Source organism: Protomyctophum bolini (genome assembly GCF_963924005.1).
Source record: "Protomyctophum bolini genome assembly, chromosome: 19".
Lineage (NCBI taxonomy): Eukaryota > Metazoa > Chordata > Actinopteri > Myctophiformes > Myctophidae > Protomyctophum > Protomyctophum bolini.
Window position 1 is genome coordinate 27533798 of NC_137880.1, and position 14916 is coordinate 27548713.

Genomic DNA, 14916 nt, shown 5'->3' on the forward strand with positions numbered 1-14916 from the left:
ACTTTACTAAGCGTGGCTGAAATCATGCTTGAAAATGTAGTTTGAAATTATTGGCTGATAATACACATTTTATTTTATTTTATTTTATTTGAAAATAACAGTTTGAGTGTAGAGTACAAGAAAGTAACAAATGAGGGGATTTCATCATCACTGATGTTATTTACACAGAATGGAAAACGGCAGGAATAAAATACCTGTACCAAAAAGAACATTGCATTAACAAGGTGTGAGCGAGGCATTTATAATATTACACTTGCAAGCAGCTTAATTCATTGGAAAGAAATACTATATAGACCTCATGGTATATTACTGGATGTGTAAAACAATATACATGTGCATTACAAGTTAGAGTCCTTTCTCGTAACGGTAATGAATGCCATTTCTTTGTCCTTTTCTTTTGGTGTGTAAAGTGGCTAGTAATACAATCTTATGGATTTTTCCACAACTCCCCCATGTTGACCTTCTCATGGGAAATGATATGGTTCTTTAGCAGGACATGTCCACATGCTGACGCCAACATTGCATCTCATCCTTGCCCCAGAGCCCGCGGGCACAGAATGCTCTTTCAGAGAATATTGGGGCTCCAATAATGCTGCTTCCATGGGGCTCCAATGCTGCTTCATAGGTCTTCAAAGAATCTCCACTGTCCATCTTTGGGTGAGTTTCTTTGGATCAAAAGTGTTGAGAATCACTTGGTTTTTGTCGTAGTTATGACCCCCTGCAGAAGAGAGAGGAGATTGCTCACCAGTGAGTGTGTTTACATGCACATGAATATTGCAGTAGATGTATTAGTTTTCTTTTTGGTGTGTTCATTTCCTTGAATGAGCTCTGTGTTATTAGAAATGTTTATATTGCACACATCTGTACTTTAAGAAATGAACAAAGCTATAACATACTGTAGTCTTTTAGGCTATAATTTATTCTTACTCTTTTATAAAGGCATTATTGTAATTAGGGTCTGAAATGTATAAACATTTTAAACATTACTTAAATGAGAATGATCTAGTGTCTGTTAACCTCGCGTCACCAGGCTTTCCACCTCGGAGGAAAGCCTGGTCTGTGTTACAAAATTGCTTTATTGAGAAAAATTGGTTTGAAGGACAGGAAGTTCCAGATTGATGGTTCCTACCTGATGACTACAAAACAATGACTAGAACGTGATGCAACTATATCATCCGCTCCGGACCGGATCATGAACCCGAAAAGGAATACAGTGTGAATGTAAACCTACTGTATCTTTAACACTAGCATGGTTTATTCCACAAGGTGTCACTAATTCACAGTGATTCCAAAGGAAGCCTCTTACAGAAACACCTGTGAACTGATTCTAAATTTAATTCTACCTGATGTAAGAGTCTAAATTACTTCTGAATGATACAGAGACTTACTCAGTAATGTACCATAGTTTGAATTTTCTGCTGTGTAATTTCATATCTGTGCAAAATACAGAATTTCTTTTAATCTGCATGGCGTATTAGAATTTCAGTGTGATTTGCAACATTACAGCATTGAAGATGGTATCAAGTTAAACTTCAACAGAAAGGCTAAATATGTTGACTTTTAATTTCTAATGTTGTCTAAACCTGGCTTCTGGCACACATTGTATTATGCTAAGTGACAAACCCAACTTGTCTAGTACTAACCGATAGTACACACACACCAAACATCAAAGGAAGACACAAATCAAAGAGACACATTTACACATCACACATCAAAGAGAGTCATTTGGAAATATTTGACACGACATCGAATAGGTGGTCAACAAGTCACAAATTCACTATCACTCCAGCCCACCTTTAGCCTCCAGAAGCAGATCAGGGGAGGCAGTGAATCGGATGAGACCGTCAGGTGTTATGCTCCACAGCTGCTGTTTGCTGGGCTCCGGAGAGAGACCCATACGGCTCCCTGCCATGATCACACTCCCACTGGGGCTCAGGCAGCACTCCTCCAGCAGCTACGCACAGTACAAACACAGGGGGGAAAGGTTAGGATGAGACTTCTGCTAGGGTCTAACCATCTATCTAAGCCCTGTATACTGATAAAATAGCCAATCTATAAGTTCTTCTATAGCTAGGTCAGCTATTTTCGCTAGTGGTTACATTTCATCGATGAAACTGTTTGGTTAAGCTGAGGCATAGCACATTTCATACACAGGGAATACAAAGTGCTTTACATAAGGTGTAAAAGGCATTTAGGCCTGGGCAATATCTTGATATAATATTGCATAAGTGTTGTCTTATCGTGGTTTCTACACTACAGTAAAGTCGTAATTCTGAACTTGGGTTCATTGTTTACCTGGTATAGTAGTTTTTAAGTTGTAGGTATAAGTGTCTGCTAATTTGTCAATTTGTAATTGACAGAAAAGTACCTCAGTCACTGTTACTCAGTATATGCAGTCCATTGCACCAACCTCTATAATACTGTATAATAGTCTAATGGAGTCATGAACTTTATACTATAAAGTACTGATTCCCAAACAATGGTTCGGGACCCATTTGCGAGTCGCAGAACATCATGGGTAATTTCATGAAGCTATTTTCACTAGTTTGGGCCCCGGGTCTAATCTAATCGTCTAATCTCTTTTGGGTCTCGAGTCTCGACCTAAAAGGTTTGGGAACCACTGCTATAAAGTACTGTATGAACAAATCTCTATATAAGAGAGACTTTGACTTCTCATTGATTAAAATGTATGTAGTTGACCTTAGATAATCTGAACTGGGGTAGGGAGGGGTAAAAGCTTCACTGAGGTCATCAGGTGGGCACCCTCCTTCATAGGTGTTTCGTTGATAGGCCAATGGGTATATGTCAATTATGTAAACAGGCATAGCATTATGTCCTAGGACTAGGACCCAGTGGTTTGATTTTCTGCCCAAAGGGTTTCAAGATGCAGTTTAAAGCTGAGTCATATTATGACTCATATGATGAGAGACTTGATGAATCTGCGTTGCTCCGTCTCACACTTGACATTGAATGATACTGGTAAACAAGATGAGATAGACATTTTGTTGAAAGGTCAAGGGCCCAACAATGTCTGTACCTCCACAGGCGGTTTAAGAAATTCAGCATGACCCTCTGGATAATTATGCTGTACTAGCAACAACATCAAGGGTGTTCTGACCAGCTGCATAGTAATCCCTCAACTGCTTTTGTTGGCCCATGCATCCAGCAAGCCCAACCCAGTAATCACTTTGAGTGGCACCGCACAAAGCCACAGGTGAATGTATGTACTGTGTGTCAGACATTAGTCAGTCTTAACCGGCCATGTATGTCAGACTCCGTAATATCAGTCTTAACCGGCCATGGTCTAAAACTTTACTTTATCGGCCCACAACTATAAAAATAGTGGCATAAGCAGGATTCAAATTCAGATTTCTACTGACTAACGAGCAATGCTACGAGCTGGCTGCCAGAATGGTTTTCCAGACTCTAGTAGATTATGACAATGCCCAACTCATGTAAGAAAAGTGTAAGCTCATATTTCTTATTTCTGACAGAAGGCGTTGAGGGCTGATGTCACCCTTCTGCACACAGCTATCGACTGTAGATCACTACAGAGGCTGTCAGGGGTACGCAACAGGCAATATGGTGATTAATATTGTATCGTGGTAAAATGTCTCCACAATATCTCTTTTCAGAGATATATCGTAATACAGTGAATGCGCATTCTATGATTTGCAGTTCTATACCTTAATTTATACTTTTGTAGAACGTTAGCGAAAATTAGTAGTATTTGTCTAAATGTTTGTTACTCCTTTTTCTTTTAGTTTTTGTTACCTTGTAGGAGGTTGTACTGTTAAATAACTTAAGGAACAATAACCTTAAAAAACCCGCATGAAAGAATATTGTGATAATATCATGTATCGTGAAACAGCTTGAAAAAATATTGTGATATACATTTTTCCATATCGCCCACCCCTAGGCTGGTGTAACTTGTCAGAGGTGAGCTTTGACCTATAGGAATATACGTACACAAAGTGTTGTTTGGCTAGGCTAAGAAAAATAAATGATATTATAGAACTATTGTTCTATCTTTATAGAATAGTTGGCTTGGGATAGTTTTGACAATGGTACTGGTACCTTGCAATGGAGATGTCCTTCACTGTAGAACCAGACCTGCTCAACTCCTCCTGTCTCCTCTAGTTCTTGAATGCGCATGAGTTTCACATCCTCCAACTCCCCAGTCACTGACATCAACATCCCAGTCGCATTGTTCCTCAAATGGAAGGGAACCTGCTTCTGCTCAGGGGACACATGCAATTTCTGTTAATTTGGAGTATCTAGAGGCACATCTATACAGAGTCTGTCCGCATGAAAATATGACATCACCAGTTTCACCACCATCTTCTGCACAGTTAATATTTATTGGTGTGTGCATACAGGTACACAACACAGTATGCAGCGTAATAAGTATGTGAGAGTTTGAGGTAAATAATGCCCAGAATGCAAAGTCCAGTCCCTTGCATTATATTTTTACTTGTGTCATGTTTATCATCTTAATGATTTTAAGCAGCACGTATCAAATGACAGCCCATAGTTCTGCCAGTACAGTACCTTGTCCACACACAGGGTTGTACAATTTTCTTGTGTTTGTGGTCTGGGTTGACCTTTATTATGGTTTGATGGCTGTTCAATGGCGCTAGGATAGAGGCTGGTACAAGTTTAAGTTCACACAGCAAGAAAATGATTGTACCACAAAAGGAATGCTTCCATCCTGACCCAGCTCGTTATTTGTACAGTATGTACGGTGCCAGTGCTCTGCTTTTCATATGTCATCATCATTGATTTTGATGACCATAGCGGACACTTTTTCACGATTGGCTGCCTCTAAGCCAATGGGAGACTTATCCGTAAAACCCATAGCCGGAACGGCATAAAATCCCATACTCGCCGCAACATGAAGCCGTATTGGCTGCTGTTGTGTAAGGGGTTTGTATGAGAAAGCAAGTGAGAAGTGCGAGTGGCAACAGAAGCTAATGTTATGAGCTAACTGAGAGCTTGCTGCACCTGGCAGTTATGATTGAGTCAATCTTGTAAGTAATTGGATGACCTTTATAACACAGCTGTACATACAGGAAAGCTTTGTCCATCCATGGTGATACTAAATACCCACTCCATACTGAGGTTGATTTGCTGTTCTCAGAGTGACACTACAGACAGAGAACTAGTGGCGATAGGGTTCATGTGGGTAAATGGCTTGGCACGGGAGCAAAGAAAACTTGACCTGGACAACTTTAGATTATTACAAATACATTAAATCTGGGAATAAAAATAAAAAATAATTTGGACTTGGAAAAATGCAGTATGCAAGTATTTCAGATGTCTATATTTTCTGAAATGTGAGAGTTTGTCTTCTTTATCTTCCGGCTTTTCCCTTCAGGGGTCGCCACAGCAGATTTAGGTAGATCTCTTAAATTACTCCGATTGGGAGAAAATCGGCTAGTCCGTTCCTAGGCTAATGCTGTAACTTGATCACTCAGTCAGTAACATATCCATCTGATGGGCTCACTCACTCTTTCATGTTCCAGCCAAAAAACACCCTTGAAGTAGACGTAGTGCATGTGACCTCTTACCTGGATAAGGGGGCGCAGGGATCCAATTCGCTGCCAGCTGCAGAACGTGTGCCAATCAGGTACTTCACTGGGCTTCAGCAGAATCTGAGCTCCCCGATAGTTTATACCCTCGTATAGAACCCACCTGTTAATAAATTAATCATGTCAAAACTCAGACATTCAAAGGATATTCAGCAGCACACATCGCCATATCTAGCATGCCTTCCTTTGCTCTTTGATTGTGACTGCCAGAAAGTTCAGCTGTTTATTTGAAAGCCATTGTTTAGTACAAGTAAAGATCAATATTGTTTTCAAGCCCCGGCAGTGGCGTAACCGTCTGGGCACCCGACTGGTAATCCAGTCGCAGTGTGCCGCGGGTTCGACTCCCGAGCCAGACACGGCCTTTACTGCATGTCTTCCCCCATCTCTCTCCCGTTTCCTGTCAGCCTACTGTCTGTCCCTTCAAAAAACCAATAAAAGGCGTAAGCCAAAAAGAAAATGTTTTCAAATGAATTCTTTTGTAAATCATTGACATTTATTTGTTTCAATGCTGCCATGCAATTCCTTGCCCACAAAACGTTTCCCACAATGTTTCATACATTTTAGGCAAATGGATATTTCAGTGATGCCTGCATGCACTCAATGGCTCCATTCTCTGGCTGAATCCCCCTCTCTCTTGTGGTTGGAATTTGACACTACACAGACAGGTCTGGCCTTCTGTTCCCTCGGGGTGAACTGACAAGTGCCATCTGAATCTCGCACATCACCCTCACATTTCCACTGGAACTGTATCTAAATCTGCCACATTACACTACATTTTATAAACTGTCAGGTTCCAGGATATACAGTGGTCCAAAATCTGCTACTCTGATATTTCAAAAGAAGCAATTATGTAAATGCTATTCAAATGAAGTTTCTTTAAGGAATTGCTATGTCAATAATGTATGTGCTCTCTGTGGTGATGAATAGCTAAAGGGAAGAGTTCCATGCACTCAAATCCACACCACACTGCTTGACAGGTTTGTCCGTGTCTGTCCTCAAAACTGTGTGAGCACTGTTCTTTTTATACCAGCCACCCCAACGCTGAGCTACCAAGTCTTTGTTTGAAGGGCATGTGCAAGATAATGGATGTTCTGTTTCACACCTAACTGACAGACAAAAATTGCTTCAACAGCATAGTGAGTTCTGTTCCAGCCACCTTCCCCCCCCCCCCCCCCCCCCCCCACACACACACACAAATGTGACACATTCCTAATAACATCATGCTGGCAATCTCAAACTATAGGTCGAAATATTAGCTTGATAGCAAAACATTTATTACATTCAGGGGTCATCAATATGTCCATACACGACAAATGACACAAAGTTTTGATTTTCTGTTTTACACACCATTATGTTATTATTTTGATCATAATACCCAATTACTAAGTCTCCAGGTTTTCTTCAGAATATGTATGACAAGGATCTACTACAAGTTCAACACAGTCCACTAGTACTAGTGGTTCTCAAACTTTTTATTTGCAAGGACCACCATAACTCTGAGAGTATACAAATGGAACCCCATTTGTACACCCTCAGAGTTACAGACCTGTTATGGTCATTCAGGGCTATCTCTTCATGTGTTTTCTGGTAATATTATTGACCGCTCATTTTGTATGTCCGTGGCAAGCATTGAATTTTGACAAAAATGGCCACCACAAGCCAACATGGTTATGACTTATGACCCCTGATTAGTCAAACGGTCAAAGAACGGTACTCACATCCCCCCCTCCACTTGGACAGACTGGACTCGGCCACAGCCCCCAGCCAGCTGGAGGTTGACGGAGCCGGCCGTCAACACCACCCTCTTTCCCCGCAGACCACAGCGCTCAAACAGAATTATGGACGGCAGTGAGAACTCCTACGGAGAGTGAGAGAGTGAAGAGACAGTGAGAGAGTGAATTCTGTGGGAGGACGATTGGCCGCCATGATGCTGCTTTCTTTAGGTACAGATTTATTTTAATGATCTCCACCTGGAACACGCCATGTGGTTAGAATGATTGTAAGTGTAAGTGAAACTTACAAAGCCAGTCGTCTGCAGAGAGAGGATGGAGGAGGTGGGATTCACACAGCCCACTGATCTCAGATCAGGGTAGTTCCCCACTTCTAACACATACATCTTGTCAGTGAACTCCTGGCCCTCGTATGCCAACCAGCTGAAACACACACACAATGCAATAGATCTTACTTTTTTAATAAATGTTAAATGAAAGTCATCACACATCTGATTAGAATTTGACAGAATGTAAGTGGTGTATGGGTTGGATGCATCAGGAATTCATATTTCCAAAGCATGGGTAATTAGTGCCTCTTATAGAATATTTGTCATAAAGTTATGTCATTTAACTGCATATTTCCCTTGTAGAAATTTCAGGCATGTCTTTCCTTCTGTATTGGTTATGCTTGTAGATTGGCAGGTATTGCAAATGGTCAGTTTTTGTTAATTGTTTAAAACAAGGAAAACAACACTTATTATGCCACATTACGATATTATTTATTATTTAACAGTGGTGGAGTAGTTATTATAGGTAATGTAAGCTGCCAGGTTAGAGCAGTCAGGTGAGGAACATATAAATCACACACAACACTTGATGCAAAGTGATGTTAACGTTTGGCAATTCACGGCTCTAACTATGCACACCTCTAGGTTTGTATGGATCCTTGTCCTCCTTCCATGGACATGTTTTATTTCATCTTCTACTGTGTCCTAAGTTATGTACTGTATACGCTGTTCTTTCCTTCAAACTGTAAATTAATATAAATGCAATTAACATACAAAACATGGTGGTGTACTCTACTGTCTATACCAAGTCTAACACATCATTGCCACCAATTGGAAAACCACTGGAAAAGTGACGATGTAATGTTAAAAACGTGTTATGCATTGAATCACAATTGAACTGACTGTGAACAGTCCCATTTTGTTAAAATGGTGGAGCCGTACTCACTTGCCAGCTAGCACTCTGCAGGATGCCATGGAGAAGCTGTCCTGCAGGGAAGATGCAGTGTCCTCCAGGATGAGGCCAGAGCCCTGGAAGTTAGGCTCAGAGAACAGCAGCACCTGAGATACACACACAGCGACCCACAGCACAACAATGAGTCTTAACTTAAGGTGAGTTGAGGGGCGCGACAATGCAAGCGTAAAAAACTAAAAGCTCAACACAATCCAGGTCTAGTGCACGAAACGAGCACGCGTGCGATAATTTTGAGGGTCCGTGCCCACGTACATACGCTTTCGTTATGTACATATGCTTTTGTTGTTGTTGCTCGACTTCTCTGCGCGTACCAAAAATAACATGCAGGTCTCATTGAAAATGAATTACTAGGTGCATTACTGGCTGCCCATCTGAAAGGGGCTTTAGTCATCCAGTCTGACTCATCCCAGATCAATAACTCCCCAGATTTAGATAGATTTCACCCAAATTTCACCTGAACAAGTGAAGCTCTGAACTTATTTTGTATTACTCACCTTAAACTTGGATGCATTCTCATAGTCATCCTGAAATAAACCCAGAAAATCAAAGTGAATACAAATCCAACCTTTGAATGAGATCAAGGACCTTAAGCTTTTATATTAGACCAGTAGAATGTAGAAGATTTTCGCACATATTTTTCATATTTTTGAGCGGTGGGCACACCACCTCCATCATGTAGCTTTGTGTGTCCCTATGTCTGTCTGTCTGTTTAGGGTACCAACCAACAAGTGAGAAAGTGGTGCTGTTGAGCTTCACACTGTGCACAGGTGCATAATGGGAAGCTGAGGGTTTTTTTTAAGTGAAAGATTATATAGATTTGCTGTGAAAAAATATAGATTTGCACACATTTTCAGGTCTAAATGGGTTAAGGGTGTTTATTTAATTATCAAGCCACCTTGACCTTGCTACCTCCGAAAATTGGTAATGTGTCAGGGTTACGTGTGAATCACTCTTACCAGCATGACAGGCATCAGTGAGGCAATTCTGGGACGCAGCGCCCCCCAGTCCTCTGGGCTTCCATACAGGCCTTTCTCCAAGACGTATAGCTCGCCAGAAAAGCCTGGCTCTTCAAACACCACCCATCTAGGGAGAGAGAACACAGGAATGAAGATGATTGTAGAGCAATTCTCACACCGATACATCATTCTATGTAATAGATACTGCTGTTGGTGTGGACGTACAGTAGTGTCAATTTCTGGGATTGGTACACATACTTTCATGTCTGCAATGCTCTGCATATGCCTTATGCTTATACAATCAGTTTGTGATGAGAGGCATAATTTGTGTTGGTAATTTACTGTTCTAGTGCAATGTTAGGGGTGTGCCCGCTGTTCAGAACACATGCATGCCCAATTGCCCATCCGGAGCAGGCCAGTTCTAGAAAACTGCTCATCTGATCCAAGAACAGACATAAATACAGAGACAGAGATTCCAGGAATTTATAGATGGATGCCAGTGGTTTAACAGTTCAGTTTAACAGAATCTAGAGTGAGGTTACTCTACCACATTACAGACAGTGGCTGAATAGCTGTGCACACAGTACTACAGTGTTGTGTACCCTCGTAAGAAATGTTGCTGTTTGGCAGAAACCTTTTATGTTAAAAAAATAAGTTCCTTTTTTATTATTATTATTTTTAAAATACGAAGTATCTGTGAAAAAACAGGTTTCTGCCCGACCGCAACAATGTCTTCTTCTTTGGCACTAGAATGTGTGTTTGTGTGTATTTCCTTCCCATGTGAGCATTTCCACTAGAAAGTGAAAAACAGGCAGAGAAAGCACATTTTCAAGTGTGTGTGTGTCAGTATGAGGAATGAAAATAGAATAACTGCAAGACAGACTGATAATATGTTTGCATTGCATTTATACAGTACGTCTGTGGTGGTCGTGTGTGTGTGTGTGTGTGTGTGTGTGTGTGTGTGTGTGTGTGTGTGTGTACGCACGTGTGTGCGTGCATGTGTTTGCATTTGTGCGCACTCGCGTGCAATAAATGACTCTCTATCTGCAAGGCTGAGTCAACAGACTGAGCCACACAGATTAGTCAAAAGCTCATTGGGCCATGGCATGAAAGGGCGAGGTTGTATAATGTAATTACAGGCATAGCACAAAATACTTCAAGACTGCTAGAGCCATGCCTCCTAAAGCGGGGAAAATGTTACACTCTGTTGGCCACCATTATCATGCATTATGAGAGTTTCAAATGGGTTAAACTTATTTTGTCTGTAGGTTGATAGCTTCATTATAGTCTGACCAAGAATGAAGAAGAATCAATACGGCTATATTCTTTTTTCACAAAAATATTACAGATTCAATAGAGATATTTCAGCCAGAGAACTCTAAAAGAGTGAATAGGTCTCCACCAGGACAGGAGCAATTTTGGAAAAATGTCAAGTGGCATTTCTTCCTCAGCCAAAACGGGCAATTCCTGAAATGTTTGGAAGCCAATGTTAGCCAAATCAGGATGGAATATGAAAAAACAAACAGACCGGTCATGATCACATGACTATCATGTGTACCGATATGCATGAGATTTGGATAAGATCTGGTGGCGCCTCTTGGTGGCGCTATAAAGAGCAGATGTGACAAATGCAGGTCAAAGGTTTTTCCTTGGCTCGGGAGTGTGCATACAAAGTTTTACACGCAGTTATAGTAAAAACACGAATGGGCCAGTTATAGCGCCACCATGAGGCTGAAGTGGCATTTCTTCCTCTGCCTAATGGAAATGTGCATGCAAAATTTCCCTCAAATTGCACTCGTTCATGATTTGAGGCATTTTGTTCAAAACTGACCAATCCTGCAAACTTTGGAAGGCAATCTGGGGATGGAATATGGGAAAGCGGACAGGTCCGTGTTGATCACATGACTAGAGATAATGTACCGGTATACCGATTTGCCTGATAAAATGTGTACGAGTAATGTATTTTGCTAAATTCGGCCTCATGGTGGCGCTATAACAGGCCATTGTGGACAAATTGGGGCAGAGGTTTGTCATTGGCTTCCAGGGAGTGTGTGTGCACAGTTTGGCATCGACCGGGCCAACGCCGGTACCAGAGATCATCTGGTAACAGACGGACACACAGACGGAGTGCAAAACATTCTCTCCCCATGCCTTTGGCCTAGTGGAGACAATGAATGAGGCGAGCTTAATTACACAGACAAATTGGACAGCTGCTTGACATATATACATTGCCCACATAATGGTGCGCATGCATGTAAACCTCTCGAGTGCATCTGCCTGAACCAACTTTCCATAGTCCTTCCCAAACAATAATATCGTTTTATGTGTTAACAGAACATGATACGCTTTAAAAATAATAATAATAAATGAAGCCTACTGTAGGCCTATAGGGCTCTATTTTCGTCTAAGCTTTCTAAACCCACTATTTGGGGATTTTGCATTGGGGAAGCATTTAGATTTAGCATTTGGCATTGCGGCTTACGGGCGCCTAGACTCCACTAGGCGCCTTCCCAAATGTGTGTGACCAAAATAGAATTAGGACAGAGCAAGCTCCTATAGTCGTAATTTTCGGGCAGTGGCTGACTTGTGGACAGCGTCGCGAGTAACAGCAGGGACGAAAATAGAGCAACTTGTCTGTGACACCTCCAATGTCGAATTAGCTGGTGCCTATAGCTACTGTAGGTGGTATGAAAACAAATAATAAGGTAATCTGTCAGTGCCATGGTGTTCCTGTGACTCACCTGGCTCAGCAGTCAGATAAAACTGTCAAACTAGGCGTTGTGGATCAAATATGCCTCAAGGGTCAGCAACGACATTGCATATTTCTCACCTCAAATGTTTTCACAAACATATTTGAGCTGAGATTTTATTCTTCATTTTCTGGTTATTCAATCACATATTATGATGGGTCAAGTTTCTAAATAATTTAATTTTACTTTTAAACTATTATTCATCAGTATGGTCACCTGCATCCAAAACAAATCTCTCACAGTCTTACAGAACAGGGTCAGTAGAACCTTTTCAGTATAATTAATTCAAAGATACCATAATGTATATTTGAAATGTGTTACAGTATGTACTGTATACCATGTCAGCTGTAGTAATGTGACTATCGGAGGACTTGAGTTCCTCTATAGATTGATCGGCCCTTGTGGCAGACACATTATGCCAATTCTGATTTGCCTCATTAGGCCCATGTCACTGCAGTGCTGATCCCTCCCTATTGTTTGGACTTGGCAAGGGTGTAGAGACACACGTGGTGTCGCCAGCCACTACTTTTCACCTGACAGTGAGGAGTGCCATTGGGACACATTGTGGAGAAAAGCGCTATCCTTCCAGTTAGGCTCCCTGCTGAACAGGCACCTTGAACATTCTTTAGGAGTCGCTAGTAGTGCAGAAACCGAGATCGCCCTCTCCAATCGGCTTCCCATCCATGCAACACAGCCAATTGTGTACATTGGAGCCAGGTACACCGTGGAGGCTTTTGTGTGCTTTTTATTGGCTTTTCTATTTCAAGAGCACATTGTATAGGCTTCAGGGTATACAATGCGTGTCAAAGTCAATAAAGTGAGTCAATAAAGTGAACCTACCGGTACTTTGGTAGAGGTTTGGGTTGTGTAGTTTACACTATGTAAGTCAATGAGGAGCATATTTTGAATTACCAATTTCTAATCAATGGAGCAATTATGTTTTTATTTCTTGCCCACATTTAGCGTTACATCAAGATAACCAAAATACACAACCCAAACCTCTACCAATGTATTCTTGCACTTGTCACTTTAACCCATGTTAGTCTGAAGTCTGATTTCAGTAAATGAAGATATGGGGCTGCATTATTTACTTTTGTAATGTAAAGAACTATCAAGATATTTGCCATATGGCAAATAATAGTTCTTTACATTACAAAATTAAATAATCAGATATTATAATATTATCTGACTCTTCCACCATTCTTCATACAATACATGATAACACAAAATGCCTGATAAGCTGAGATCATTTTTTCATTGGTGGCTTTACCCAGCTAATCATGTCTTTATCACTGATCTGTGATAGTCTGCCACCCTTGCGCTGATTTTACATACTGTACATGCATGGCCACGTGTGCAGGGTGTGGTACAGTCACATGGCCAAATAATAGTGGAAGACTTTGACAAGACCAAACAAGGGAGTTGCAACCCGGCAAGTCATTAGGGATTAGGCAACTACACACCTGAACACTTGAATGAACTAGTAATATAACTGAATGAAAGGGTCGGGTAGAAGAAAGCAGGAAATATACCATAGCTGTGTCTATATTTGTCAATATACATTTTCAGTACTAGCTAAACAACACAGACAGGCAGCTGTTTTATGGGTGGAGAGTTGTGCATGCCTTGGCACAAAGCAGGTAAAACACAAGCAAGCCTCAAGTATGTCGAAGGGGGAAGAGAGCGAGGTGTGCCAACACGCAAGCAGAACCGACGGATAATATGTAAATAACCTCAAACCACAGAAATGATAACAGGTTTTGAAGACGACAGGGGCTTTCAGTTCCAGAGGAACACCCTGGAGGCGTTTGACTGTGTTATCTTCCATGATAGCACACGTGACCCATAAGAGAGGTGAGACTTACACGCTCCCCATGACATCGACAGACTGCGTCTTCAGCCCGTAGTCTGTGTCCTCCATGTTGGGAACAGGAACCACCAGGTCAATGTTGACACCCAACTCGCTGAAGTTTCTGTCACTGAACATTTTAATACGTGGTGTCATGAAATCCTGGAATAGAGTCAAACAAACCAAATAAGCATTATATTATACGGTTATACTGTGTTTCATACTGTACATACAGCATCTGGTTGTCTACAAAATAATGTGCAAACCGATTATTTACTTATCAATTATTCTATTGAATTACTTTTTTGATTAGTCAAATAATCGATTCAGAACTTAAGCATTATTGTATAGTTACCCGCACAACAGTGTCATGCAGAAATAGTGGAAATAGCAAATCTACAAGTTCATGCGTTGTGAACTTGTGAATTGGCCAATTTCACAATTATTGACATTTTGTTTATGAGACATGCCCAAATCAGGGATAGATTATGAATCGTTTATTTAATTAACTTATTAATTAGCAATACATTTTTTAATCATAGATTGTATTGTGAGTGAGCCCAGTGTGAAACCTACTGCCATTACTGGTCGCAGTGACAACAGAGGCTGCTCGGAGTCCCCTCCCCAGTCCCGCCAGTCAACATATTCTCCTTCCTCCAGGATATGCTGTTGGCCTTCAAAGCCTGGCTGGCTGTAGCCCACCCATCTGAAACAGGGATTACATCAGATTTGCTAATTATGGAACAGTTATTACCAGGAAAGTAATGTGAATGGACAAGAGGCTTACACTGTATAACT

At 41.1% G+C, this 14916-nt stretch overlaps 1 protein-coding gene across 4 annotated transcripts in view; it reads right to left on the reverse strand.

Annotated features, from left to right (window-relative positions):
* Positions 1–67: 67 nt before the first annotated feature.
* The window catches only part of LOC308334439 (uncharacterized protein), a 30843-nt gene continuing 15994 nt past the window's right edge, over positions 68–14916 (reverse strand). For 3 of the 4 annotated variants that reach the window (XM_080791188.1, XM_080791185.1, XM_080791186.1), the window contains 11 exons: positions 14695–14824; positions 14135–14280; positions 9520–9646; positions 9058–9087; positions 8537–8649; positions 7612–7744; positions 7310–7449; positions 5571–5694; positions 4078–4239; positions 1795–1954; positions 68–718 (listed from right to left, as the gene is read on the reverse strand). In XM_080791188.1, the coding sequence (XP_080647314.1) occupies positions 630–718; positions 1795–1954; positions 4078–4239; positions 5571–5694; positions 7310–7449; positions 7612–7744; positions 8537–8649; positions 9058–9087; positions 9520–9646; positions 14135–14280; positions 14695–14824 (1354 nt within the window). In that variant the 3' untranslated portion in view covers positions 68–629. The remainder of the gene's footprint in view (positions 719–1794; positions 1955–4077; positions 4240–5570; positions 5695–7309; positions 7450–7611; positions 7745–8536; positions 8650–9057; positions 9088–9519; positions 9647–14134; positions 14281–14694; positions 14825–14916) is intronic. The other variant, XM_080791187.1, reaches the window with a different exon arrangement.